Genomic DNA, 27,441 nt, shown 5'->3' with positions numbered 1-27,441 from the left:
AAGTTCTTTTATTTTATTGAAACTATATTCATAAGAAAAATAAACTACAATAATATTATTCTTTAAAACATTTTTGAATAAACTCCTTTTTCTCGTTTTAAATTTGCTGCTTGGCGTTGTCTACAGATTTTTAATTGAAGAGCAATATCTTTTGAATCAGGTTCAAAGTCTTGGGCAGTTTCTAAATCCTTTCTTGCTTTATCTAATTTATCCATATTCAAATAAGCTGTTCCTCTTCTCATTAAAGCTTTCCAATTACAACTATCTTCTTTAATAACAATACTTGCATGAACAACAACATATTTAAACTTCTTCTCATGAATATAAACTGCACATAAATTGTTATGAAGAACATGCCTTAGTTCAAAAGCTTGTTGTCTAATTTCAGCAGGAATACGATAATCTTCTTCAAGAAACTCTAAGGCACATTGGTAAGCTCTTATAGATCTTTGATAATGACATTCTTTCATAAAAACATTTCCTTCTTCTTTTTTCTTTAAGGCATATGGATAAAGTTGTTCACCATCCATAGTAAATGGTGTTGGGAATTTGTCCAAATGAACTAATTCAATTTTCATTTGAATAAGAGCATTAGGAGGAATGTGGCGTTTTTCATCTCCTTTATCACCAAATGCTAGTTCTGGGAGTAAGTCCATTGAACAAATATCTCCCTCATGCATATGTTCAGCCATCAACTCAATTCCTTCACAAATAATACTGTTATAATCTCCTCCAATAATCATCTCATAACCATTTCTTTCTTCAATAACATTCCCAGAAAATTTCATTGTATAATTAATTATTACCTTACTTCCATCATTACCTTTCTCTATTCCATTTCCTCTTTTAATATAGAATAAATTAGGCACTCTTTTCTGTTCAGGGACATCATTACGATGTCCATGACTTCCACAACATTCACATTCATCGTCGCAAGAAGAACAGTCGTCTGATGAATCATGGTCATAGTGGTAACAATTCATTAATACCTAAATAATCAATAATCTAATCTCTTTATCAATTTATTAAAAGTATAATAAAAATAAATTAATAAAATCATTTTATAAAAAGTTAATTACTCTGAATGAGAAAGGATGAATGCCAACGAATCTATTCTATGAAATAGCATACAAATAAACTGTACTCCAACTAAAAGAATAGTCAAACATGTTGGTACAATCATAAAAGAAAATGAAATTCCAATAATCTTTAAATGGTATTGATAGTCTAAAAACATTAACAAAAGAGAAAGAATAATCCAACACAAACTTGTGAAGAAAAAAAGAAGGATAGTAATAAATTGAGTTTTCTTCAAGTTGCTTCTCATCTTTTTATTGTGTTTTTCAGTAGAAGACTCTGGTGTAAATATTGGTATTTGATCAATATAATTAATGTCTGAGTTTTGTGCATAAACAATTTTTTGTAAAGTGTCTTCATGATGGTGTTCTCTTGTTCCCCATGATACATCAGACATATGCATAAAAGAGTATATTATTAATAAGATGTTTGTTGTTGGTATAAGGAAAATTGTTATTATTCCTCCAACAATTCGATTAAATTCACAATGAAGAACAATTGTAATTACATAAACAATAACCAAAGCTCCACAGAAGATCAAATTTATTGATATTTGTTGAATAGTTATCAAAGAATAAATTAAATTAACAATAACTAACAACATCTCTATTCCATAAATACCACTAATAATATTAATACACCATATTTCGAAGGATGGTGCAGGTAAATAATGAACAACAACTTCAATAATTAAAAATATTAATATAGGAAAGACAGAAAGTGCTAAAGCAATAATATGAGTATATGGAACCTCTAAATTGACTAAAAACCCATAAATCAACAATAAAGTAGTAGGTGGAGTAGTAAAAGATGAAATAAAATTGAGAAGGGTATATATCATAAATCCAGTTGAAATTTTTTTATTATTTCGTTTAATTCTGATCCAATTTTTGATAATCATAATAAGATTAGCCCAAGTGGAAGTCAACCACCTTCTTCTTTGATTAAAGAATTCTTGTGTTGTAGTAGGACAATAAGATTTAGATTTTGTGATAGAACAATACTTTAATTCCCATCCTCTTTCAATAAGAAGATATGATAACCACCTATCTTCACCAAAGTTATGAGTTAAAATACCTAGACCACTTTGAGGTGGTTCTGAATATTTGTCAAATATTCTTTTATTTCTTAAATTGTCTTCATAAATCGCTTCAAGACGAAGTAAAGTAAAACAACCAGGACAACATAAAACAGACCCCAGTAATTCCTCTGCTGGTTTCTGTAACCAATGACTTGTCGCGTATTCAAACTTTTGAAAGGATGCCCAAACTCCCTTTCCATCTGGATATATTCTCCCAGAAATTGCACCACATCTTGGGTTAGATGATATTTCAAGACATAATTTCCTTACTGAAGAAGGAGAAAAGTACGTATCTCCATCAGTAAATAGAATAAATGTATTTTCTTTTCCATAAGTTTTGATTGCGTAATTAAATAACATCAACTGACTATATCGTTTATTTTTCTTTATTAAATGAGAGTCTTTAAATAATATTGTTAATGATGTTCCATTCTTAAAAACTCCTAAAGCAATTGCACCAAACCATTGAACTTTATATTCCATTTTTACTCCTTCCTGATATAATAATCGTATAATTTGTTCAGCAAATAAATTGAAATATAATGTTAGTCTATCAACTGTGCATGAATCATCAAATATAATACAAAATACAATATGATCTTTAGATGAAGGTATGTTATCCAGTCGTTTGAATGACTCTATTAGTTGAGTCATCTCAACTTCTGTTTCATGGTACATAGTAGCGCATATAACTATTCTTTTTGTGTTAAATGTATTTTCATCACTTCCCCTCATTTCGTTTTGAATAATGTCATCAGTTCTTCTATTCAATAATAATGAATTCGAAAATGAAACACAACAAACATCAGGAATACTCCATACATCTCTTGTCTTATTTATATACCTCTTTTGTTCAACAAGTCTTTTACAAAATAAGCAACATGAAACAAATACTCCAATAAAACATCCAACAAACCACCAGTCAGTATCTCCTGCATAATAAATACACATCCCCTCAAAAATTTCAGGTATCCAATACCAATGACATGTTGAAAGATAGAGTAAGAGAGCTATAATAATTGATATTACCATTGGTAGTGTTGCTGTTGTAATAGGAAGAGCAGCCTTCATTCCCCAAGAAATAGTAATTTGAAGTATAAAAGGAATTAATAAACTGCAACACAATGGAAGCAGATAAATTTGATTGATCAACCAACGTTCAGTTGGATTAATTTGATTAGTGTAATACACAAAACAGCAACCTATTATTAAACCAATAATTTTTGTTAATTCTCTAATAAATGAAGTAAAATAACGATGTTTCTCTATTTGTTTTATATAACCCCTAGACAACCCTGTTAAGTATGACCTCCAATAAGGAGCAACAAACAAAAGATCAACTGTAATAATTTGCCAATAAAACCTATAATGAATACTAATTATAACTGCAGTTACAATTGGAAATATTGATGATATTAATAATATAATTCCATTTAATTGACAACGTTTTAACTTAGGCATTGAACAACAAATAAATGGTACAAATGATACTAACTCAATATATAACATAGTAATATATTGTTGTGTATTTTCATAAAAGAAAATTAAAATTATTAATGCAATCCCCTGTGACCCCCCTTCAATAATTCCTTCTAATAAATAAAAAATAAACGACTGTTTTGGAGTTTCTTCATAGAACAAATATTTATAAAAACAATAAAATAGTAACATCATTGGTGCAAAAGTTAATACAATTACATTTGGTACAAATGCATCGTGTCTAATAAATAATTGAGTAATAAGGAAACTCACTGACATTTTGTGAATTGTTATAAGTACAGTATTAAAAATCATTAACATTGCACCAATAACTACTTTTGCTATCAACTTTTTAATTTTCAGTATCAAGGAGTTTGCCATACTTTAATTGAACCAAGTTATACATTTAAATCATAGCTAAATGACTTTCCAATAAAAAAGTTATTAAAATTTTTTTTAAGTTTTCTTTTTTACTACTAATAACATTTTTATTCTCAAAATTGTTTTTTTTCAACCCTAAACAAATGAAATGAAAGAAATAATTTGTGGTATTGATAAATAAACCACATTAAAACCCAAAAATTCAACAAGGTACTCAATTTTAAAATTGAAGCTTACATGCCCATCTTTCTTCTGTTCCAATGTCTTCTCTTGAAGTTATAGTTAATAGTGTTTCCAGTTTTCATTCTGAACCATTGTGGGACACCTCTGTTTTGGTGAATTTTCTTACCAAGTTTTAATTTGTATGAGAAACCCTTGTGTCCAGTCATTGTGCCTTGTTAATAATAAGTTTAAAGTTCATTTTTCATTCTATATTAATTATAGTTTTTTTACTTTTTAATTATAATTTCTCTTTGTTTAATGTATTTTATAATTAAATATTATAAAAACAACAAAATAAACAAATAAAAAAGAAGTAAATAACATTAATAAAGAAGTACAACAAATGAATTATTTACTTTCAAACACATGATCAATAAATGCTTTAACGTCAATACATCCTTCTTTATTTAGTCCTGTATCTTTAATTAACTCATCAGCTTCATCTTCAGAAACTCGTTCTCCAAATTCCATCATCATTGCTTTAAATTCATCAGAGGTAATAGTGGTTTTACCTGGTCCAAAAAATGTATCAAATGCTTTTTGAATTTCTTCAACACTATCTGGTTCTTGAAGTTTTTGAGCAAGTAACGCTAAATATGTTGCTTCATCAATTTTATCACTTCCATGGATTTGTTGCATTTGATAGATTTCTACATCTGTAGTATTTCTTCCCATTCCTCTTAATATTTGTCCTAATTCTTCAAATGTAATTTGTCCGTCTTTGTCTTTATCGTAATGTTTAAATGTAGCTTTAAACTTCTTCTTTTGTTCTTCAGTGAGAGAAGACATAAAATTAAAAAGTTCTATTAAAACTCTTTATTTCGATTCACTAAAAAAATGTTTTTTGAATTGCATTGAATTTTTTATTTTCTGTTTTTTTGTTTTTTATTTTAAAAAAAATCTAAATGTAGAAATAATCAACACATCAATCACCATCGAATAGGACCAATTGGAGCCAAAGAAGAAGGAAAAAAACGGGATAATAACGATAAGAGGATCTTATAAAAATGAACTAACCCTGGCAGATTGTTATAAAATGGGAAGAAGACCAGGAAGATGTTATAGACTTGTTAGAGGACACCCATATCCAAAATCAAAGTACTGCCGTGGTGTTCCAGATCCAAGAATCAAATTATTTGATATTGGAAACAGAAGTGCACCATGTGATGATTTCCCATGTTGTGTACACATTGTAGGACTTGAAAGAGAAAATATTTCATCAGAAGCTATGGAAGCAGCACGTATTTCAATTAATAAGAATATGCTTAAATATGCAGGTAAAGACGGATTCCATGTTAGAATAAGAATTCATCCATTCCATGTTCTTAGAATTAATAAAATGCTTTCATGTGCTGGAGCTGATAGACTTCAAACTGGTATGAGAGGAGCATGGGGTAAATCATATGGATCATGTGCTCGTGTTAAAGTAGGACAAGTTCTTATTTCAGGAAGATGTAAAGAACAACATCTTCCAGCAATGATTAAATCATTCAGACTTGCATGTTACAAATTTGCAGGAAGACAAAAACTCGTTATTTCCAACAAATGGGGATTTACTAAATACACTAAAGAAGAATATCAACAACTTAAGAAAGATGGAAAGATTATTGCTGATGGATGTTACTTCAAATTAGCTACAACAAAAGGTCCACTTCCAAAAGTTAACTAAATGGAATGTCTTCTAAACGTGCCTTTAATATTTTTTATGGTTTTTCATTTTTTTACATTAATTTTGGTTTAAAACAGAAAATGTAAAGAAATAAATTAAAGAAAAGAAATACACAGTTAAATAATATTGAGCAATAAACTAAATTGTTATATGGAGTTAAAATAATAATCTATAACTCTTACAACTCATGTGCGAACTAGACATTGGAACTTCGTTTGTTTCTTTTCTTGTTAATGTCTATATGAATAAATATAATTTCCTTTTAATCACTTTTAATATAAAGTGTAAATAAGTTAAATAATAACAAACATATTCTTGGAATGTACTTGGAAAATTATCATTTATACCTTCTTCTTCTTCATCTTTCCCTTCAGTTGTTAAACTTCTTGAAATTCTAATTGAATCAGCTTTCTTTTGAGTTAAACCCATTAATCCAATAAATTCTACTTTATCTGTTGCTTTTTTTATATCTATAACTTGGTTACTTAATCTTCTTGGTGTTCTCTTGTCAATGGATTGCTTTGCAGTGACACCTACAAAAGTTCCATCTTCTTTTATTGGAACTTCTCCAAATGGATTTTCTACATCTAAGTTAAAGTAGCTTTCTTCTTCTTGTTGCTCAACAAATGTTTCTTCAACAGAACATGCACATAACATATCTTTTTCTTCTTCTTCAACAACTTCTTTATCAGACTCATATCTTTCTTCAATTTTTTTAACATATTCAGCAATTTTTCTTTCTTTTTCTTTATATAACTCATCAATCTTTCTTTGACGTATTTTAGCTATTTCACGACGTTCTTCATCTCCAACAAAACCTTCTTCTATTGAATGATGTTTCAATACAATCCCATAAGTCTGTGAAAATCTACCATCTTTTAATACATTTTCATTGTATTTAAAAATAATAATCGTTTTAGGGTCATCTCTTTCACTAGCACAAATATCACATTTACAATGAAGGCATTTTAAAATAGTCCAATTTTCATTATTACGTGTTTGAATTAAAAAATTATACTTACTCGTAATCGTTCCATTAATAATTTCTTTAACATTTTCACATTCAAAAGGATTTTTAATGTTTTCTTCATTTCTTATAACAGAAATAGAGACATTTTTACAAGGACATTCTATTTTTCTAGTAATCATTTTATTTCCTTTTTTTATTATTTTCAAGATTCTTACTTTTTTCTTTTCTTAATTCAATCTCAAAAATACTTAAATGATCTCAAAAAATATTTTTAAAAAATGTTCTAAAAAATAAACAAAATATTAAAACAAAATTTTAGTTTCATTATTTAAAATTAGTTTCTAGGATTATTTGTTTTTGAAACGATTTATTTTTATTTGTTGTTAGTTAATGAAGAATAAAGTTAATTCAATAATTTGTATTACTTTAAAAAATTAATAATTAATTTACTATTAATACATAATAAAACCGATTGTTACTTTTTTTATTAATTGATAATTAACAGTGACTTGAGGTAGATTAAATATAAGATTTGTATAATTTTATCAACCAAGAAAAATTAGTTTAAAAAATAATTAAAATATTACTTTTTATTTTATTATTGTAATAATATTATAAAGATATTGAAATATGAAATATAAGGTTTGATACCTTTGTAATTTTATTTAGTAATATTTCTATATCAACCAAAACATTTAATTTATTGATTTAGAAGTGAGTATTTATTTAACTTGTTTAGTATTAAAAATTCTTATAACACTCACATAATTAATGAAAACTAAGACTCATTATTTATTTAAATAATTTTTGGGTAATAATTGAATTAAGATAAAAAAAAATTCAATTTATTGGTTTTTTTGTTTAAAATTTTTTTTTATTTAAATGTTATTTAAAACAAAAATTCAAAAAATATTGTTCTTTAAATGAACTAATCAATAAGATTATGATTGTCTTTTCATTCTGTTGTATCCGTAGTATTAAAACATTTATCACAACATTGATAGATCGAATATACTTTTTCAATAGGTTGTGCATGAGCTGCTGCTTCCCACTGTTCTGTTCCAAAATATAGAAGTAATTGATCAATATCATAGTTGAGGTATGTTAATGCAGTACGATAAGCTTGTTGGTTAACTGTTTTACTGTACAAAGGGAGTGTTTGCTGTTGTTTACCACGAACACTTATCAAAGAATACATAGCGTTTGGGTGTAATGGATATTTTAAAGAAACATCGAAATAACGTGCTAATAAGTTAATAATATGAGCAATATCACCGTATACTTCATTCATTAATTCTAGCTCTTGAGACCCAATTTTATTTGGAATAACTACACCATTTAGTAACATAATAGGTTGTGTTAGTTTATCATCAAGACGTTGTTTTAGAGAATATATTTTTTTTAATTGATTAATAAGTTCTTTCTTTAATTGAAATACTTTGTTTTGTAACTCTTTATGTTGTCTTTCCAATTCCTCAGCAATACTCAAAACCTGAACACTATTTTCTAGTACTTCCTTCATTTCTTTTTTTTGGACTTTTTCCATTAATTCTACACTTTTCATAAGTTTTTGACTTTCTCCTTCAATAAATATTTTAAGGTCTTCATTTTGTTTCATTAGAGTTTGTTTTCTGGATTGTAACTCAATTCTTTTGAGTTGTAACTCTTCTAGTCGTTGAAGTTTCTCACTAAGGGTTGTTCCTTCAGATTTTTGTGATAAAATATTTGATATCTTAGCTTCTAAATCGGCACATTCTTCTTTTCTTGAATTAATGGCATTTCGTAACCGTATTAATTCCATTAACTGATCATGACTACATGACATTTGTAGTTGCATTTCCTGAGTGAACTAATTTGTTCCTTTTTTCAAAAAAAAAAAGTGTAATGTTATATAAATCAAATCAATCAAATTTTCTTTCAAATTTCTTAATAGCAAGCTCAACGCCAGTAGTTAGTGGAAGAGTATCTTTCATAGAGTATTTCACTGTTCTTAATTTCAGAGATTGTTTAATAGTAACATAAATATCACGAACAGTTAAAATAAATTTGATGTTGTCTATATCAAGTAAGTCTGGAATATCCACTCCTCCAATCAAAGCCTTTCTCATATTGGATATTTCTTCTAAAATACGATCTCTTTTGTTTTGTATTGAAGAGGTAGTATGAAGCATTTTTTTTATTTTATCATCAATATCATCATACTCTACATCTTTTCTACAACAATAATTAACAGAGAGAACAAATAACTCTTCTTGTGTTACAATTCTGATGTTTGTTTCATTAATTCCAAGAGCTATTATACTATCCCTAAACCATTTAACCATATCAACTAAAGGAGCTTGCTTAAGAACTCGATGCAATTTTCTTTCCATTTTTAGTTTTGTATCTCGTTGTTCCTCTTTCGCTTTTCTCTTAGCCTTACGTGAGTTTGGATGTTCCTTTTGAAGAACAGGAAGTTTTGATGTATCGTCAGACATGAAATGATTCAATCCTGATCAATCACAAAAAGTAATGAAGAGAAAAAATAGGGTTGTTGTATTTATTTTTTGTAATATATGACACAAAAATAATTTGAAGAAGAAAGAAAGATAGCAAAAAGAATAGTAAGAAAATTAAATAATAATAATAAAAACCCCCAACACGGAACAAACTAGAAAAAAGGGCTTAATTTGTTAGTCTCTCTTATCTATGGTCGGACCTGTCATAAAACCAAAGATTGTTAAGAAATATACTGGACATTTCAAGAGATTTGATTCAAACAGATTCCTTCGTGTTAAAGCATCATGGAGAGTTCCAAGAGGTATTGATAATAGATTAAGAAGAAAATTCAAGGGAACTAACCTTCTTCCAAAGATTGGATATGGAAGTGCTAAAGCCACAAGAAATATGCTTCCATGTGGACTTTATAAATTCCCAGTTCGTAATACAACTGATCTTGAAATGATTATGATGCAAAACAGAAAATATGCTGCTGAAATTTCACATGCTGTTTCTGCTAAGAAGAGACAAGAAATTATCCAAAGAGCTAAAATCTTAAACATTAGAGTTCTTAATGCTGATGCTAGAATTAAGAAACAAGAAGTTGCCCAATAAATAAATGGTTCTTTTGTGATAAATTGGAATACTTTTAGTTTTTTTCTTATTTTTCTTTCTTAATAATATAATAACTATTCTTATTTAAACAGAATATAATTCACAGTAAATTATTTATTTTTTTTAAAGCCAACTACTCTTGAATTTACATAAAGTTGCAAACCAATTCTTTTCATTATTTGTTCTCCATTTATCATTTGCTATAATATCATCTAGTACTGTTTTCCAATCCTTTGCATCACTTTCTTGTTCAAATTTAAGACTAATACTATCATGATTTCTTTTTACTATTAAAGTTGTTGCTTTTGGTGTTTCTAATATTACTTTATTATCAACTAAAATTTTATCACCTTCCCAACAAATCATATCATTTAGTAAATAAACCATTTTATGTTTTCCATTTAACGATACTTTATTCTCTCTTAAGAAATATCTCCATGGTTGAATTAAGTTAATGTCATTTAAAATTTGACTAACTTCAATAAGTTTATCTCGTAATTTTGCTCGTTCATTTACTTCGTGAATGAAAAAAGTATAATCTGCATTTGCTTCGAATAATGTTTTGTAGTCTCGATGACTTTTTGAAGTTCGTTTCAATATTTGTTTCAATAAAATTGGATATCTCATGATTCGTTGTACTGGTTGGATTAATAATCCTTCAATAGTTTGATTATCTAAAGAAGGTTCTTTTGCTTTATCTTTTAATAACTTCTGAACACATGGATATGTCTTTAAAAATTTTAACTCACTTTGAGCAATATTATAATCAATGCTAAACCTGATATATGGCCATACGTTAGATAATAAATCTTCCATTAAATTACCTAAACAAGTATTATAATTAAAATGTTCTACAACTGGTTTTAATTTTTCTATGAACATTTTACTACATATTATTAAATCTTCTAAAGTAAGAAAGACATTATCAAATGGTTTTTGTAGAATAAGTCCATTATTTTTTAATTGCATCATTGGTATTCTAAAATGAGTGTTTAATAATGACATTTTATCACAAAAACTTACTTCTGTTTCATATAATTCTTTAACAGCTTCTCTTCTTAATTTTATTGTTTCTAAATCATATCCTTTTTGTGCAACAAATGCTTTACATGCACTTTCAATTTTTGTTATTTCTTTATATTCACATTCTTTAATCACTATTGTTGACTTAGAAATAACTGCTAAAGCATTTAATCCGACAGCACTACAAGTTTTTCTTCGTTCATGCTTTATTTCATTTTTTGTTTTAGCTATAGTCAAATCATCTTTAGCACTTGTTTTAGTTTCTTCAGGATTAACTCTTTTTCTTTCTAACATTGAAGAAAAGCTAAGTAAGGGTTTTTTCTTTTTAATGGTTCGTTTTTCTTCATCTTTTTGAGAATTACTTACTCTTTCTGAAGATACTGTGAGACTTCTAGAACGAAATGGTACTTTAGGAGTAGGAGTTGGTGGCAGTGGATGAGTTGGGACAGGTGGTCTGAATGAATTTGATTTTTTTTCAAGGTTAATCACATAATCAATAATTTTATGATAAGCACTAAACTAAAGAATTAACCTTATAAAGTATTTTTTAAATGAAACATGAAAGAAACAAACTTTTATAAACTCAATGACTTCATGATCAGTTAGTCCCATTCTTTTCATTACAAATATATCAGTGTCGTTCATACCGCCTATTTTATTGATTAGATTTTTCTTACAAAAAAGTAATCTCTATGAAAATCATATTTCCTTTAGTAAAACAAATAAATATCATAAAAGATAAAAAAGATGTAAAATAACTAAACTATATCATATTTTGTTATTTTTTCTTAAAAATTTAAACCCAAAAATCTACAAAATAAGTTTAGTAAATATCAGTTATCATTTATTGGGGTTTCATCTTTTTCTCCATCACGTTTATAAATATCTGTGACCATTGGTTTCATTTTTTCAATAAATTCTGAAACATTGAACCCTAATTTAACGTCAATTTCTCCACCTCCAATCCAACAATAATCACCTGGTAATTTAGTAATATCATCAGCAAGAACTATTGGTAATTCTTTATTCATTCCAAATGGAGTAATAGCATTGTGTTCAAATCCAGAAATAGTAATTGCTTCACTTTCATCAGCAACCCTAAAATGAAAATATTTCTTTGGGACAGTTGGATTAATTGTTCTTAGATATTTAAATAATTTATGAGATTGCATTTGTGCTACATATTGAACAATTAATAAATAAAATCTTGAAAATGTTGGTGTTTCAATTCCATCATCTGGAAAAGCTGTATTTTCAAGGATTAATGACTTACATAATTGAGTTATTGATTCAGAATTTAATTGTTTTCTTCTATATTCAAATGGCATATTATAATAATCTCCAGTTACTCTACAAAGGCAAGAAGAAGTGATATTATGTTCTAAAGCACTATTATAACATCTTAATGTACAATATGGTTTTTCATCAGTAATAATAGTAATCAAAGTATCTAATTGTCTATAAGAACATTCTAGTGGACGAGAGGGATGTAAGTGAAATCGTGGTTTTACTTCTGGTATAGAATTAGTTAATTTAGCAAGTAAAGAATCGATTTTATGTAAAGTTTCTAATGATTGTTAATATTATTTACTTAATAATATTAATACATACAAACCCATGCTTTTGTATTAGTTATTAATAGATCTTGTTTTATCTTTTTTATTTTGTTTTTATTTCAAAGAAAAATAACAAAATAATTACTAAATGATTCAAATAAATTTTAAAGGAAATGAATGAATTAATTTAACAGGATTTTAAGAAAAATTTTAATCTTTTTTTGAATAAGAATATTTCAATACTAATAATTATAAATGATCTTCTTTGTACTTATTACCATTGGTTTTGCTACTTGTATAACTCAAAAAAGATGTGTGGGAATGGTACTTTTGAACAGTCATTTGATGTTATGACAATAACATATACGTGTTGCCCTTGTATAGAACATTGCAACAATTGTTTAAATAGTGAATTATGTAATGAGTGTGAACCAAGGTATGGATTAACTCATAATTCTACTGGAGGTTTGAAATGTTCTCCATGTGAACATGCACATTGTGCTGTGTGTGAAGAAGGTTCAGTTGGAGGAAAATTGGAAGAACAATGTTTTAAATGTGTTGATTCATTTAAAAAAGATGAAAATGGAAATTGTGTTTATGATGGAGATGCAGGATATGAACAAGTTCTTTTATTTGATATTATTATGAGTATTTGTGGGTTATTCTTTGTTGTTATTCTTGCTTTTAAACAGATGAATAGAAAATATCAACAACTTATTACTGACTCTACAACTAATACAAAAGATGAATAAATTGATTTAATTAGAATGAGTTAAAATAAAAATGTTTTTATTTATGACAATACAAAGGATTGTAATTATCATTCATTTCTTTCTCATTAAAGAACTTTTCATCTTAATATGATGAGAATGAAAAAAGAAGATTTTAATTAGAATGGAATTTTCTTTTCTGTGTAGAATTTTGTCATTTCTTCATTAATTGTTTTAAACACTTCTTCAACACTTCCTTCACCTGAGACTCTTAACAATTTGTTGATTTTTCCAAAATGTTCAATGATTGGACAGGTCTCTTTTTCAAATGTGTCAAACCTTTTTAAAACAGTAACTTCATTATCATCACTTCTTCCACTATCAACAGATCTCTTCATAATTCTTTTTTTCATTGTTTCTCTTTGAACATCAATGGTAATGCATTTAACAACTTCAAAAATTTTAGAATCAGCCATTTCTTCCCAAACGTTTTTGTTTTCTTCATTTCTAGGAAAACCATCAATAAGGAAAACTTTGTGTGGATGTTCTTGAATAGCCTTTAATAATAGTTTTACAGTGATGTGTGAAGGAACAATTTTTCCTTCTTTAATGAGTGAAGAAATTAATTGTCCATCTTGTGAATCTGGTCGAGCCATTTCAGCTCTCAATAACTCACCTGCACTTAAATGAGTTATTGGAAATTTTTCTACTAATTTATCACATTGAGTACCTTTTCCTGCACCTGGACCTCCAAGAATGAAATAAACGTATTTAATGTCTGACATAAAAAATATGTTTATTTGTTCTTTTTCTTTTTGTCCTTTTTCAGAAGGACATTGCGTGGAAACACATAACCTTAATTTTATATTTTTATTTATTAAATAACAAAATTTTTTAAATACTATATTAACTGAGGAATTTATTGTTTTCTGTTTATTCAATTATATGATGATTTAATTAATATTTTTAATACAACCTGTTCCTATTGGTTTTTGTTTATTCAATTGTTTAGTTGTTTCTTGTTAAAGACAACAAATACTATTTCAGAATTATTCTGTGTAGTTCGTGGTTGGTTCAAGTTTAAAATTGTTGCTGAAACTTTTTTATAACTGTTTATTATAAATACGTATCTGTTAAATTAGTTCTAGTGCTGTTTTATTTTTGTCATTCTAGTGTTAATCGCTCTCAATTTCTTTTTTTTGCTGAAGCTTCAATAGAATACATACACATGTTTATATTATAATTATACACACTTTATTACATTTCGATTAAATTAAAATTGTTTGTATTTATAATAATCATTTATTAAATTTAATTTCATTAATTTAAATCAAATAATTCTTGAATATCTTTTATTAAATTCATTATAATAATATTAAAATAGTTATAATTTTTAATAAGTTACATATAATCAAAACTAGATGAAAATACTTCGTTTATATAGTGTTTGATTATATAATATTGAATTATGAATGAAAAATATGTTGTTAACAAATTAATATGAAAAATAATAAGATAATACAATGATTTAGATTAAATAGTAATAAAAATAATATTGAAATTGTTTAAAAAATATCTAATATTTATCTTTTTATGATTATAATTATTAATTATAAAGCATTCATTATTTTATTATTATTAATTTGTTTCAATGAAATATTTTGAATTAGTATTATTACAATATTTTATATTCATTAAAATATCTTTCTTCTCAACTTTTATTAAGTTGTCATTAACTTGTTCATTACTTTTATATTTATTAATTAATACATCACTATTTTCTATTTGACTAATTATTAATTGGTGTATAATTATTTGTATTACCAATATATTTCTTATTCTATTATTTTTTATTCATAAGAATGAAGTTGGTTTAATTATTAAACTTCATCTTCATTATTTAATATTACTTTTATATGTAATATTTATTTTATAGCATATTAAAGTATCTTTGATTATTTTAAATTTGTTAGAGTTATATTAGTAATGTTGGTATTATTGATTTTTATGATATGGTTATTTTATATAATAACATTTAAATACATCAATTCAAATATTTTTAATTCTATTAGAACTACAATCAACCTTCTAATATAATTAGTATTATCATTTGATTTGATAACACCAATTTTAAAAGCCACGTGTAATGCAATTAAAAACAGAAAATGAGTAAGAGAGATAAGAGTTGGTATCAAACGAATAAAAGAGAAGTTATAACTAAACAGATTCATTTTTATTCAATAAAAAAACTTAATGATAAATATGATAATATAATCCATTTTTATTGGTTTTGAATCATTTAAAACACCAATGACTCCGACTTGATTAAAAACATTACCACAGCTTAAATGAAATGTTTATTATTGACACTCAGTGTATTAAAATAGCTGTGAGTTCGGAGAAAAGAAAATAGCAATTGACGTAAAATGATTTATGAAATTATTTTAGAAATGAGTCATTAATTTATTGATATTCATAACAGTGTTTTTCATTTAATTAACAATAAAATCAAATGATTAAAATGTTATAAATTATAAAATTTGTTTATTCACTATTTTTGGATATATATAGTATCATTTGTATTATAAAAAAATAATTAACTAAGATTGATTTTGTATTTTAAATCAAATTTATAAAAATCATTTTATATTATCTATTTCTTTTCAAACTTTATTATTATCATTTTCTTCTCATTGGTATTTATTAGTTATAACTTTTTATTGTTGTGCATTACTTAACAACTTTTTTGTTTCATTTTCATGCTGTTTTGTGTTTTTTTATTCAGTTTAGTCATTTCACTTATCTTTATTTATCCTGTTCATTTTGTTTTTCTGTTTCTTACCAATATTATTTTATTAACATATACAATTTCATCATTATCACTTACTATTTTTTATTCTTTTATCTTACTTTTCTTATTAATTTGTCAGTATGTATTTATCATTGTATTATTTGGTTTGTAAGTAGATTGTTCTTTTTAGTTGTATATTCATTTTTCTAATTCTTTCGCAATTTCTTTTCATAGAAATGGAAATGAATGAGAAAAAAATCAGGAATGGTATTAAAAAACATTAAGAAATACCAAATAGAATGCAAAACATCCCTATAGTTGAAGGTGATGACTTGTATAAATACTTAGGAATATGGCAGTCCGACGAAATTGATGACACCTTCAATTGTAAAATCATCAAAGAAAAAATGATGAAAAAGATGGAAGAAATAAACACTGATGAAAGTAGTAATAGAAGATATATTACTAGAATAAACACGGAAGTAATCAATATCTTCAGATATTCAGCATCAGTTGTAAATTGGAAAATCACTGACCTAGATAAAATAGATTTGGAGATAAGAAAATATTTAAGAAAGGCAAAATACATGGTGAAACTCCAAAGATAGGTTATATGTCCCTCTAGAAGAAATGGGTGAAGGATTAATAAATATAAGAGACGAATATGTTATTGAATTAGTAAAAACAGTGATGTACTACTGTACCAGAGAAAGTGAAATAAGAAATAACATATTAGATAGATGGTACAGTAAGAAGGGAATGTGGAATAGAATTAAAAAACATTAATTCATAAAATCAATGAAACAAAAATAGAAGAAATAATAAATGAAGGGATTGAAAATAAAAAAGAAAAAGAAGTAGTAGTAGAAATAAAAAATTATTGACCAACAAATAACATCAAAAAATGGAAATGTCATCAAATAAGTGACATCTTAGAAGATGGTTCATGTCAAAATGAGTAGATAAAACTAATACAGTGAAAGCATGGAAATCCATCAATATTAAAAAAATGCATTTCTTCAATTAACTAAAATGCAGGATGGAGTAATATTTTGTGTGTATAGAAAATCAAAAATAAAGAAAAATGAAAGATTGAAATACTCCACACTTTGTAAAGACAAGATAGCTACAGTAGAACACATTCTACTATCTTGTATTTATCATAAAAAATCACAAATAGAAAAACATGATAATATTGGCATAATCATATTGATTAATAAGAAAATACACTGGAAATAAACAATATAAAAACCTCATATGAAACAATGCTCAAATATAAAGACATCATGATGATATTGAACAAACAAATAATGCCTAAAAGTGATGGACAATATCACAAAATACCAGATATATATGTAATAGATAAAAAGAACAAAACTAGTCTATTATTTGATATGACTATTGTGGCTGATCACAATATTAATGGAGCCTATTGGAAGAAAAGAAATATGTATAAGGAATTAAAGAATAGACTAATGAAAATAGAAAAGTTGAAAGATGTCAAAATAAATCCAGTAGTAATCTCAATAAATGGATTAATAAATAACTCAAGTATTAAATTAATTAAAGAATTAAAAATTGAAATTGACATCGAGAAAGAAATTAAAAAGCCTTGTAATAAAAAACATGATGGATGTTATGGAATACTGCTTCAATCACAATCAAACATACTCTGTAGAGATACTAGAAGATGAATTGACAGGATTAGTCTCCACTGAGTCAATAAGAATAGAAGCTATTTCTATTAATACTTAATTAATTACTTTATTATTAAATTTTAATTTCATTCTCTTTTTATACATTTTATTAATTTTGATATGTACCTTTTCATATATCTTTGATTATTTATGGTTTATTTATTTTTTTTTTTTTGATTGAAAAAAAGGTATAAGAATATTAATCAATATCAATAACAATGAAATTGACTGTATGTTCTGATTTAAAAATGTTTTAAAATTAAAAAAACATCAAATAATGGATCATACATTTACAGTTTATCGTTATGAATATCGAGAAGTGATTATTTTAGTTTCTTCATTATGTTTTTACCTTTACTTTATATTATATTATGTTGAATTAGATTGATTCTTTTTCTATTATATTATCAGAATTATTTGTGTAAAACATTAAGTCTTTCATAGTTTTTGATTATTATTGTTGTTTGTTATGTATTTTTTTGGTAATTCTATTTGTAATTTTAGTGATTTTAATCTTCTTACTGATTCTTTGTGTATTAATCAATTTATTGATAATATTACAGGTATTATTTCTACATATATTATTTCTCTATTGTTTCTTATTTTCTCTTGTAATTCTTTGTATTTATTTATTTTATGAATATAATTTAATTCTAAATTATTATCTTGACATATAGCAACATCTATAATATATCATTTCTTTTCTTTCATATTTTGATAATATATATTATGTCTTCTAGCATGGAAAGAATGGTCACTAACCAATAAATCTTTATTGTAAGTTATGACCATTTTATCATTATTAATACATTTAGGAGGATTATTAAAATCAATAGCATCAAATTCATTAAGATGTGTAATTAATATCTGTTTTTATATTTGTTTACAAACATAATCATGTTTTGATATTTGATTTTTCTTCATTACATCCTAACAAGATATGATTAATAGATGCAATTGTGTTATGACAATGTTTACAATATTTTAAAGCATCATTTTGTAGTATTTTAGATTTAATACTTCCTGTCATAGTTACTCCAAAAAGGAATTAAAAAAAATAATTAAAAAATCTAAAAAATATAAGTAATGCCAAAAGGAAAGCAAGCACCCGCCAAAGGAGCAAAAGCCTCAACTAAAACCACAAAAGATAATAAAGAAGAGAAACAAAAGGGGTGTACTAAAATCAAAGTTAGACACATTTTGTGTGAAAAGCAATCAAAGATTCTTGAGGCACTTGCCAAGCTTGAAGAAGGAAAACCATTTAGTCAAGTTGCTACGGAATATAGTGAAGATAAAGCAAATCAAGGAGGAAGTCTTGGATGGGTAATTCGAGGACAAATGTGTGGAGCATTTCAAGATGTTGCATTTAATGCGCCAGTGGGTAAATACACTCAACCATTTAAAACGCCATTTGGATATCACATTGTTTTAGTTGAAGAAAGAAAATAAGAAACTGGTTAAGAAACATTTTTTATTCTTTTGATAAACTACGAGAATAAATTACTATAACAAAACTGATAGTTTATTGAGGAGAATAATTATTTTGAGTAAATCCTTGAAGGTCATAATATTGGGAATAATTAGGAGGAACCATTACATTAGCACTTGGATGGACGTAATTAACTTGACCATTTGGTAATACGACTGGTATAGTAGCCGTAATGTTTGGTTGAATAGCAGAATGTAAGTAGTCCATTGATAATATTTGAGCACGTAATTGGTCATCTACAGTTTGGAGTTGGGCTGTGGTATTTACAGAAACAACAGGCGTTGAAGAGGTAGGGATATTAGGAGAAGTTGACTGAGATGGAGCTGGTGATTTAACAGGGTTTCTTCCTTTTCCAATACCAAGGATTTTTTTTCTTGTGGTTACATCTAATTTATCAATTGAATATCTTAAACCTTCTCTTGTAAAATATCTATAGTTATCATAAATAAAATTTACAACTTTGTCTGTAGAATTTAATGACATTTCTCTTAATAAACAACCAACTCCTAATTGTACAAATCGTTCACTACTTTTTACACAAGTTGAACATATTTCAAGACATGTACTTTCTTTTTTATTTGCAAAGTTCACATAGATAACACAACATGCTCTCATTCTCCATATTTTTCCACAGTCTTTCCATTTATATATTCTCTGAAAATAATCCTCATGTGACCGAAGAAATTGAGTAACTACTTTATTTGCTAATGCATCACAAATCATCCAGTCATTAATGTCATTATCAAATATTCGTTCTAAATCACTAAGATGACCCTCATTTAATGATGAAATATTTTTTGATAAAGTTAAAATTCCAACCCTTTTCTCTTCAGGAGAGTGCAACGCCAAAAAACGATAAGAAAAATAAATTTGCATTGCTGGTGAGTATGACTGAAGAGTAGATGCATAAAAAGAATCAAAAAGAGTTTGAATTTGAGCTGACTTCATACCATACTGAGAAGGTGTTTTTGATTGTGAATTTTGGATTAAAATATTTTGTAATGAAGCAATGACATTATTGTGTGGAATGTACATTAATTTTCCAGAAATTCTAACGATATGGAAATCTGTATTAATAGGTTGAGGTGATTGCATATTACAAATATTTTTTATGTTTTTTTTCTGGTTTATTTTCATATTTTTTGAAAATTATAATAGGAAATAATACAATAAATAATAATAAAATAAGTCACTTACATGGTTTTAGGAGAATAAACTGATATATGAAGAATCACTGATGATATCAAATCTACAACACAGATCATATGATAAAATGAGTAATGAACAGAAACCCCTTCGACAAATGCATGAACTATAAACATAGTAAAATAAAAGAAACAAATTAAAATAATTGCTTTAACCATTGGTCTAAAATAATATAATATACAATCAAATAAAAACACCATTAAATAAGCAACAAGACATCCATAAAAAATTTGATTTACTGTTGCATACCCATGAATTAGAATATGCCCAATACATATAGTTCCAGAAAGTATATATAACATTAATATGATATATGTTGTTGAATGATAAATACATTTTTGTTTATAACGAATATAATTTTGACAATTACATGAATATCTACATGAAAATGGACCGAGGCTTTGATAAAAAATTTGATATGCATTTTGGGTGTATGTTGGAAATTGTAGTTGTAGGGTAATTATTGATTGAGTGGCTTGAGGGTATAAATCATTTGAATTTAAGAGCCTAATGAAAATGAGAAAGAAATAAACTATTGCATATGAATATCCATTTACTCCATTTAATGTTTCTCTATCTTTACTACAAGTAGTATCTTCAAGATAAATATTAAGAAATGAAATTATAAAAGACCCAATCCGATGAATAATATATGAAGTAGTAAGATCAACAAAAAATGGAATAACAATAACAAGTTTCCCTTTTATTAATCTGAAGATTGATAAGATTGGTAAAAGAAAACCTGATAACATAGCAACTGAATGTATTTCCATAAGTCCTGTTGTATCATTTGTTCTATTACCTAAACATAAACGATTTTTTTGTTCAATACAAAATGTGATATAGCATATTGAAATGAATACAATATAAATAAAAGGTGCATTTGATATGAACAATCGAAACATAATGATTTTGATTTCTTTTAATTTTTCTCTTTTTTAATCAAAAATAGAAATTTTTATTTTTTAACTAAAAATTAAATAATAGAATATCCTTTCATTTTAAACAATCTCATGAATCAATATCTATTTAAACAAACATTATCAGAGGATTATTAATGAAAAAAATTTTTGACTTTAAAAGGGATAGACTTAGAAATGAACAAAAATTATCTTCAAGGAGTGATGAATTTGTCCCCCATGTTAATGAAATAGACAATTCAAATGATACAGTTTCAATATACATGAATGAACATATATTAAGAAGAATTAAATTGTTATATCCTCATTTATGGTATGATGATATTTGTTGTGTTCATACAGTTTGTAATAATGAATTTACTAATAAATCAACAAAGGAATTAGTTGTGATGCTAAAAGTTTTTGATTTATTTGTTAAGTCTGAGGAATGGTATTTTATTAAGACTAAAGAAGAAGTTATTGAATTATCAACCTATCCAGAGTTTGAGATAATTCGTAATAATATCATTGATCTCTTGAATTATAACGTTGTACCAGAACAACTAATAAGTACTATTATTAACGAAAATATGACATTAGGAATGAGTGTTCAATGTTACAAACAATTAACTAATAAATATAAACACATTACCTCTTTAATTAAAGGGATAGATGATTATTATGATGACTTGAATAAATATGCTCAACATGAAATTAATCAAATTCACCAAATCGATTGGTATTTCTCTTCAATTCATCCAAATAAGAATCATTTGAATACTTCAGAGGAAGATTTACTGTTAAAAAGTATTGAAAAAGAAAAAAAGGTACTAGATGGTTTATTGAATGAATGTAATTTTATTCAAAAAAAATTACGAGAAAAATACAGTTTAGATACTGAACTAGTTATAGACAAGAAACTCCTCAAAAATATTGAAGAAAAGCAAATTGAAATTAATAACAAAGACCAAATGATATCTCAAGAATTAAAACATAACTCTTATTTATGGGTTCATCACTTAGAAAATGAAAAGAAATATTGTGGTGAATGTAAAGAAAGAATAATTAATAAAATAAGTCAACTAAAAGAACAACTAAAAGACGATTTTAAAAGAGAAGAAATAAGAACAACCCCATTAATTCAAAGTGTTGAAAACCTAAAATACATTAATTGGTGTCTCAAAGAGACATCCGATTTATTAATTGGTTTAAATAATAAAACCAATACATTTTTTGAACTAGAAAAATCAGACTTAAAAAGCCAAACACTTGATACTATTCAAAATTCTTTTAAGTCTATTAATTCATTACTTGATGAAGTTGATCAACAACAAGAAGAGCTATTAACAAATTTAAACTCTTTATGTTAACCACTCTTAAATATTGAAATAAAGAATGGTTTTGTTATTTTTTTTGTTCAAAAAAATTTTTCTTAAATTATTTTATTTTTAATTTCTTTTGGGTTAGTCTCTTCGTGTATCACTTTTTTAATAAAAGTTTTTGTAGTAAGTTATAGTTTCATGAATTATTGACTATAAATTATTTTGATAAAAGTTTGGTATTTTTTAATACTAAAAATAGAATATTCAAATGTTTTTTTTATTAATTAAAAAAACTATTGAAAATAAATAATAAATTTTTTAGAAAAAAAAGAAAATTTTCATTTAAATTTGTATGTCGACAGTGTCACCAAACACCATGACTAAAGTTATTATCCGTTCTCTTATTGCATTGTACGCTAATCAGGCACAAGTATTTACATCACCAACATATACTTCAAAACGTTGTTTTGAAGAATCATTAAATATGACGTTGACTAGCCAACAAATTCTTTTTTATGAATGCCCAAAGAAGTCATTATTGTCATTAACAAGAAAGTCAAATGAAGGACAAATTGTTGGAAAGATTTCATTAATACACACAAAAGTTCAAGATAATTTAGACGAGTCTTCAAAGGATAGAGGTAAAACATTATTGTTGATTGAAACACTTGATTTCCGTCAACGAACTTTTGTTATCCTCTTTTCTGATAAAACAGAACGAAATGAATGGAAAAATTTAATTAAAAATTATATTATAACGGCAAAGAAAAAAAAGGTTCTTGGAATTGATTTAAAAGAACTTCGTCAAGTCTCAGGAGAAGAAATCCCTCCACTGTTACTTGTTTGTATTGATACTATTAAAGAACATCCAAATGATATAATTGAAACCTTACCTCCACACCAAGTTCAAGAACTTATTAATTCAATTAATAATAATAATGAAATTAAAAATATGACTGCTTCAGTTGCATGGACTATATTGAAACTATTTCTTATGTCATTACCAACACCATTACTTCATCCTATTTCTTCTTTTTTATCAATTAATCCTATTAATGTTGAGTTAGTTGAAAAGAGTATTAGGACGCTTCCAATCGAGCAAAGACTTCTTCTAGATAAAATACTTGAAATGTTTGTGTATCTTAACAATGTAGATCCTGTAAAATATGCTCCTCATTCTATTGCACATTCATTTGCTTTATACCTTGGATGGGTCAAAACAGAAGCTATACCATCAACAATTTATGATATTGTTGAATTTCTTATCACTCAATACCATCACATTTTTAACTTAGAATTAGGTCACCAAAAACGATTGTCAAAGTCATTTACAAATAGTGAACAAACAAATAAGTTTATCCTAATAAACAAAACTGATCCAAGAAAATGTACTTCATTTACAGATAGAGAGGATATTGCATTTAGAGAATTAGGTGCTCCAAGTAATGAAAGAGATATACCCTCAAAAGAAACTGATGTTCCATTAACGATCATTTTTGAAAATCTTTCTAAATAAATATTGTTGTATTCAACAACTCAAAACTGCAATTTAGCCTATTTTCTTGTTTAAACAATTCAATTAAAAGGTTTTACATTCAACAAATCTCATTTCTCTACATGAAATAAAAGAATTTAGACTTCTATTATTCATAAATTCAATCAATAACTCTCTTGTTGTAATATCAAATGTATACATTTTAACACGACTCACTTCTTTTGCTAAAGAAACAAGCCCTAACTCATTAATTTCTTGTGGGACATGCTATAATTGATAAGATTTTGACAAAACTCATTGATGCTAAACAATAACAAACAATAGATGCAAAGACATGATTTTTCGTAGTTAGTGCTTCTTCAACATCATCATTACTTGAACTTAAATTTGAATCTTCAAATAACTCAAATTCTCCTTCTTTTTTATCAAAAGTTTTAATATCATCATCTGTGGTTGTAATAATCCCAGATGCTTGTATGTCTTTAGAAGTGTCAGTTCTTTCTTGAATAACTCTTACGTTGTTGAGTAACTGAACATCAAATTTGTTATCATCTAATATTATTTCTTTAATTAATTGTTTTCTCTGGAATTTTTTTCTTTTGTTTTCCTCTAGTCCACCATAAAATTCTCGTTCTGGATATTGTGTTTGTTTGTCACTTGGTCTAGAATGAGACCTATTATGACTCCCAATTCCTCTTCTTGAGTAATGAACTTCTCTTCTTGGATAACAATTTATTTCCTCAACTCCTGAACTAACTATATGATAATTTTCGTTGTGTTTCTTGGTAGTACTATAATTTGTTGATCTTTCAACGTCAAAGATTTTTTTTGTGATATAATCATTGATGTTACTTCCTTTTTTAATTTCTTCTCTAAGATTTTTGATATCTTGAAAACAAAAATATTCCTTCTTTTCTAAAACAGAAGAGTCATTCAACTTTTTATAAGCATTTACGAGTAGTAACTTAATATAATCAAGTTGTTGAAAAGAGAAATATTGTTTATCAATATCAGTTTCCATTATCCTTTTTTTAATTAATGAAACAAATGACTCTATAAAAAATGAGTGTATTTTTAAAATAATCACTTTCATGACAAACTTAAATTGGTTTTATTATTAATCCTCACAAAAATTTCTTCAAATAGATCAACAAACGTTTTATGTTTGGTGAATTCTGGAGTCATAAATGTATACATAATTGTATAAATGTTATAGTGATGATTTCTATCATCTAATATTTGGTGTAATAAAGAAATAGAATAACTAAATGTTGGTTTAGAATTGTCTAAAACCCAATGCTCCGTGTATCGATATCCAAAACCATCTAAATAACGTTCACAATATTGTTCTTTTTCTGGAGAACTCATTTGATCAACAGATACATAAGGAATAGAAGCTCTGTAATAATCTTTTAGTCTAGTAACAGCCTGAAACAATGACTGTGGACAATTAAGTAATCTTACACTGAGTATATTCAACATTATAAATACACTCCCATAATTGTATTTATCTTCTACAAATCTAAATTTGTTTTGAAAAAGGTCAATAACAAGAAACATAATACTTTCATCAGTAATTCCATAATACAAAATATCTGATAATATTAAGTGAAGTTGCTGTAATATTAGATTTTATTATTAACACACTTTAATTATAAGAAAAATCGTTTTGGTTGTCAAACAAACATAAACACCTTCATTGTTTAATACACAATTATAACAATACTTTGAAAATAATCGAATGTTATTCTATTAAATAAATGTCAGACTTCTTTAATTATTAACTCAATAAACAAACAACTACCTTAGAAGTAATAATTGTACGTTCATCTTTAACATCAGAAAGTGGTCCTGATGGTTTCATTTATTAGTTATTAACAAGTTTCTTATGAAAAAAAGAAACTAAGCCACAGTGATAATTAGCTTTTTTTTATATTTTTACTATACAAATCAAAATAAATAAAAAAATCTAAAATTTATTTTTTCCTTTTTAATGTATTATGATTTTCTTTCATGTTTTTGTCTCTTCTTTTATTTTCTCATCTAGTTAATATATGATATTGTAATACTTCTGTATTCTTGAGTATTTACAAATGCATAATAAAATTCTAACTTCTTAGATATTAAGGGAAATTGTGAATAAAATTGGTGAAGATGAGAAATAAGTAAAGAAACTAAATAAATATCTTCTTTAATAATTTGGTAATCCCCACGAATAAGAGAAGCTGTCTGAGGAATATTTTCTATATATTCATTTTTTTTCATCCAGTCAATTACGTAATAAATATAGTCATTTGGAAATACTGTTGGATATCTTTGATAAAGGAATGGAAGTAATTCTTGTAATTGGACATCTATTTCTGAGGAATAAACATCAAATATTTCAGTAGAAACATACAGTCTCGTCAAAGCAATATAAACAACACAACAACAATCAATACATTGAACTACCACTGGAGATACTTTACTAACATTAATGCTAGTCATTATTTCTCTAGGTAGATTTGATGAAGAAATTGACAAATACCATGGCACATATTGCTCTATCTGTTGTTGGCATAATTTAGTTAAATTTCTTTCGAATTTTTGTATCTGATCTTGAGACAATATTGCTTTTAATTGGTTAATATCATTTATTTCACCAGACTCAATTTTTCTTAGAAGCATATCATCAATATCTTTAGTGTCATACTTTTCTGTGTCTACTTTGCCATCTTTTTGAAGAACATCTCTAAATGATTGAATTTCATCTTCTTTAATTTTAAATTTCATTAATTGATTAATCTCATTACTACTAAATGAATTAAAACAATTTCCATTGTTGTGTGTTTGATAGCATTTCACAGAACAAACTCCTTGATGACAACGAGGGCAAACGTAATGACTATACTTTTTATCAACACAACACATTTTTTCTATGTATTTCTCAGTCATATATAAAAAACAAGTTTTACTTTTTTTATTTTAGAAAACATAAGAATATAATAATTAATGAATCATTTATGAAATTCTTATTAATTTAACTCAACATAACAAAGAAAATAAAACACTAAAAACTAAATTGTATTTAAGGTAAATACAATAGACTTTGTTTGATAAATTCTCGTTATGAAAAAACAGTGTCATATTAATTTTCTCTTCTTTGAAAAAGATTTTCAACTTAAATTTGGTTCAATTGAATGTTAAGATAAGAAAGAAATATCTAATTTCAGAAGTAGTTTGACTCTTAATAATTTTTTTGTTTGTAAAAGTTATTTTGATATGATAAAACAACGCGTTAA

The 27,441-nt window shown here is 26.1% G+C and overlaps 20 protein-coding genes across 20 annotated transcripts, besides 2 other annotated features; 6 read left to right on the top strand and 14 right to left on the bottom strand.

The window, feature by feature from the left end:
* Positions 1 to 62: 62 nt before the first annotated feature.
* Positions 63 to 983, bottom strand: EHI_044850 (70 kDa peptidyl-prolyl isomerase, putative; the record flags this gene model as incomplete). Its single annotated transcript, XM_652119.1, has 1 exon — positions 63 to 983. The coding sequence occupies one exon, from the start codon at positions 981 to 983 to the stop codon at positions 63 to 65; it is 921 nt and encodes a 306-aa protein (XP_657211.1).
* Positions 984 to 1,075: 92 nt separating this feature from the next.
* Positions 1,076 to 3,916, bottom strand: EHI_044840 (chitin synthase 2, putative; the record flags this gene model as incomplete). Its single annotated transcript, XM_652120.2, has 1 exon — positions 1,076 to 3,916. One exon carries the CDS (start codon positions 3,914 to 3,916, stop codon positions 1,076 to 1,078), a length of 2,841 nt encoding a protein of 946 aa, XP_657212.2.
* A 305-nt stretch (positions 3,917 to 4,221) lies between these two features.
* EHI_044830 (ribosomal protein L39, putative) lies at positions 4,222 to 4,407 on the bottom strand (the record flags this gene model as incomplete). Its single annotated transcript, XM_649839.2, has 1 exon — positions 4,222 to 4,407. One exon carries the CDS (start codon positions 4,405 to 4,407, stop codon positions 4,252 to 4,254), a length of 156 nt encoding a protein of 51 aa, XP_654931.1. The 3' UTR covers positions 4,222 to 4,251.
* Positions 4,408 to 4,588: 181 nt separating this feature from the next.
* Positions 4,589 to 5,029, bottom strand: EHI_044820 (calmodulin, putative; the record flags this gene model as incomplete). Its single annotated transcript, XM_652122.1, has 1 exon — positions 4,589 to 5,029. One exon carries the CDS (start codon positions 5,027 to 5,029, stop codon positions 4,589 to 4,591), a length of 441 nt encoding a protein of 146 aa, XP_657214.1.
* Positions 5,030 to 5,271: 242 nt separating this feature from the next.
* EHI_044810 (ribosomal protein L10, putative) lies at positions 5,272 to 5,946 on the top strand. Its single transcript, XM_647426.2, has one exon. The coding sequence runs from the start codon at positions 5,277 to 5,279 to the stop codon at positions 5,907 to 5,909; it is 633 nt and encodes a 210-aa protein (XP_652518.1). The 5' UTR covers positions 5,272 to 5,276; the 3' UTR covers positions 5,910 to 5,946.
* A 119-nt stretch (positions 5,947 to 6,065) lies between these two features.
* EHI_044800 (uncharacterized protein) lies at positions 6,066 to 7,058 on the bottom strand (the record flags this gene model as incomplete). The annotated part of the gene is made up of 2 exons (XM_652124.2): positions 6,066 to 6,146; positions 6,219 to 7,058. The coding sequence occupies 2 exons, from the start codon at positions 7,056 to 7,058 to the stop codon at positions 6,066 to 6,068; spliced, it is 921 nt and encodes a 306-aa protein (XP_657216.2).
* A 776-nt stretch (positions 7,059 to 7,834) lies between these two features.
* Positions 7,835 to 8,716, bottom strand: EHI_044790 (uncharacterized protein; the record flags this gene model as incomplete). Its single annotated transcript, XM_652125.1, has 1 exon — positions 7,835 to 8,716. The coding sequence occupies one exon, from the start codon at positions 8,714 to 8,716 to the stop codon at positions 7,835 to 7,837; it is 882 nt and encodes a 293-aa protein (XP_657217.1).
* Positions 8,717 to 8,780: 64 nt separating this feature from the next.
* EHI_044780 (uncharacterized protein) lies at positions 8,781 to 9,356 on the bottom strand (the record flags this gene model as incomplete). Its single annotated transcript, XM_652126.1, has 1 exon — positions 8,781 to 9,356. The coding sequence occupies one exon, from the start codon at positions 9,354 to 9,356 to the stop codon at positions 8,781 to 8,783; it is 576 nt and encodes a 191-aa protein (XP_657218.1).
* Positions 9,357 to 9,567: 211 nt separating this feature from the next.
* Positions 9,568 to 9,972, top strand: EHI_044770 (60S ribosomal protein L32, putative; the record flags this gene model as incomplete). Its single annotated transcript, XM_652127.1, has 1 exon — positions 9,568 to 9,972. The coding sequence occupies one exon, from the start codon at positions 9,568 to 9,570 to the stop codon at positions 9,970 to 9,972; it is 405 nt and encodes a 134-aa protein (XP_657219.1).
* Positions 9,973 to 10,095: 123 nt separating this feature from the next.
* EHI_044760 (Rho guanine nucleotide exchange factor, putative) lies at positions 10,096 to 12,614 on the bottom strand (the record flags this gene model as incomplete). Its single annotated transcript, XM_652128.1, has 3 exons — positions 10,096 to 11,514; positions 11,889 to 12,505; positions 12,587 to 12,614. The coding sequence occupies 3 exons, from the start codon at positions 12,612 to 12,614 to the stop codon at positions 10,096 to 10,098; spliced, it is 2,064 nt and encodes a 687-aa protein (XP_657220.1).
* A 248-nt stretch (positions 12,615 to 12,862) lies between these two features.
* EHI_044750 (uncharacterized protein) lies at positions 12,863 to 13,303 on the top strand (the record flags this gene model as incomplete). Its single annotated transcript, XM_652129.2, has 1 exon — positions 12,863 to 13,303. One exon carries the CDS (start codon positions 12,863 to 12,865, stop codon positions 13,301 to 13,303), a length of 441 nt encoding a protein of 146 aa, XP_657221.2.
* Positions 13,304 to 13,393: 90 nt separating this feature from the next.
* On the bottom strand, positions 13,394 to 14,046 carry EHI_044740 (UMP-CMP kinase, putative; the record flags this gene model as incomplete). The annotated part of the gene is made up of 1 exon (XM_652130.2): positions 13,394 to 14,046. The coding sequence occupies one exon, from the start codon at positions 14,044 to 14,046 to the stop codon at positions 13,441 to 13,443; it is 606 nt and encodes a 201-aa protein (XP_657222.1). The 3' UTR covers positions 13,394 to 13,440.
* Positions 14,047 to 16,282: 2,236 nt separating this feature from the next.
* Positions 16,283 to 17,818: a repeat region.
* Positions 17,819 to 18,058: 240 nt separating this feature from the next.
* Positions 18,059 to 18,788: a repeat region.
* Positions 18,789 to 18,835: 47 nt separating this feature from the next.
* EHI_044730 (peptidyl-prolyl cis-trans isomerase, putative) lies at positions 18,836 to 19,198 on the top strand (the record flags this gene model as incomplete). The annotated part of the gene is made up of 1 exon (XM_652134.1): positions 18,836 to 19,198. One exon carries the CDS (start codon positions 18,836 to 18,838, stop codon positions 19,196 to 19,198), a length of 363 nt encoding a protein of 120 aa, XP_657226.1.
* A 73-nt stretch (positions 19,199 to 19,271) lies between these two features.
* Positions 19,272 to 20,333, bottom strand: EHI_044720 (uncharacterized protein; the record flags this gene model as incomplete). The annotated part of the gene is made up of 1 exon (XM_652135.1): positions 19,272 to 20,333. One exon carries the CDS (start codon positions 20,331 to 20,333, stop codon positions 19,272 to 19,274), a length of 1,062 nt encoding a protein of 353 aa, XP_657227.1.
* Positions 20,334 to 20,431: 98 nt separating this feature from the next.
* EHI_044710 (uncharacterized protein) lies at positions 20,432 to 21,349 on the bottom strand (the record flags this gene model as incomplete). Its single annotated transcript, XM_652136.1, has 1 exon — positions 20,432 to 21,349. The coding sequence occupies one exon, from the start codon at positions 21,347 to 21,349 to the stop codon at positions 20,432 to 20,434; it is 918 nt and encodes a 305-aa protein (XP_657228.1).
* A 152-nt stretch (positions 21,350 to 21,501) lies between these two features.
* On the top strand, positions 21,502 to 22,713 carry EHI_044700 (uncharacterized protein; the record flags this gene model as incomplete). The annotated part of the gene is made up of 1 exon (XM_652137.1): positions 21,502 to 22,713. One exon carries the CDS (start codon positions 21,502 to 21,504, stop codon positions 22,711 to 22,713), a length of 1,212 nt encoding a protein of 403 aa, XP_657229.1.
* Positions 22,714 to 23,017: 304 nt separating this feature from the next.
* Positions 23,018 to 24,181, top strand: EHI_044690 (RhoGAP domain containing protein; the record flags this gene model as incomplete). The annotated part of the gene is made up of 1 exon (XM_652138.1): positions 23,018 to 24,181. One exon carries the CDS (start codon positions 23,018 to 23,020, stop codon positions 24,179 to 24,181), a length of 1,164 nt encoding a protein of 387 aa, XP_657230.1.
* A 63-nt stretch (positions 24,182 to 24,244) lies between these two features.
* EHI_044680 (uncharacterized protein) lies at positions 24,245 to 25,181 on the bottom strand (the record flags this gene model as incomplete). Its single annotated transcript, XM_001913351.1, has 2 exons — positions 24,245 to 24,427; positions 24,480 to 25,181. The coding sequence occupies 2 exons, from the start codon at positions 25,179 to 25,181 to the stop codon at positions 24,245 to 24,247; spliced, it is 885 nt and encodes a 294-aa protein (XP_001913386.1).
* A 68-nt stretch (positions 25,182 to 25,249) lies between these two features.
* EHI_044670 (uncharacterized protein) lies at positions 25,250 to 26,024 on the bottom strand (the record flags this gene model as incomplete). The annotated part of the gene is made up of 2 exons (XM_001913350.1): positions 25,250 to 25,777; positions 25,959 to 26,024. The coding sequence occupies 2 exons, from the start codon at positions 26,022 to 26,024 to the stop codon at positions 25,250 to 25,252; spliced, it is 594 nt and encodes a 197-aa protein (XP_001913385.1).
* Positions 26,025 to 26,203: 179 nt separating this feature from the next.
* EHI_044660 (uncharacterized protein) lies at positions 26,204 to 27,070 on the bottom strand (the record flags this gene model as incomplete). The annotated part of the gene is made up of 1 exon (XM_652139.2): positions 26,204 to 27,070. The coding sequence occupies one exon, from the start codon at positions 27,068 to 27,070 to the stop codon at positions 26,204 to 26,206; it is 867 nt and encodes a 288-aa protein (XP_657231.2).
* Positions 27,071 to 27,441: the final 371 nt, after the last annotated feature.

The sequence above is a fragment of the Entamoeba histolytica genome, genomic scaffold, assembly GCF_000208925.1.
Source record: "Entamoeba histolytica HM-1:IMSS scf_1104750516975 genomic scaffold, whole genome shotgun sequence".
Classification (NCBI taxonomy): domain Eukaryota; phylum Evosea; order Mastigamoebida; family Endamoebidae; genus Entamoeba; species Entamoeba histolytica.
This window is presented reverse-complemented; position numbering and strand designations above follow the sequence as displayed.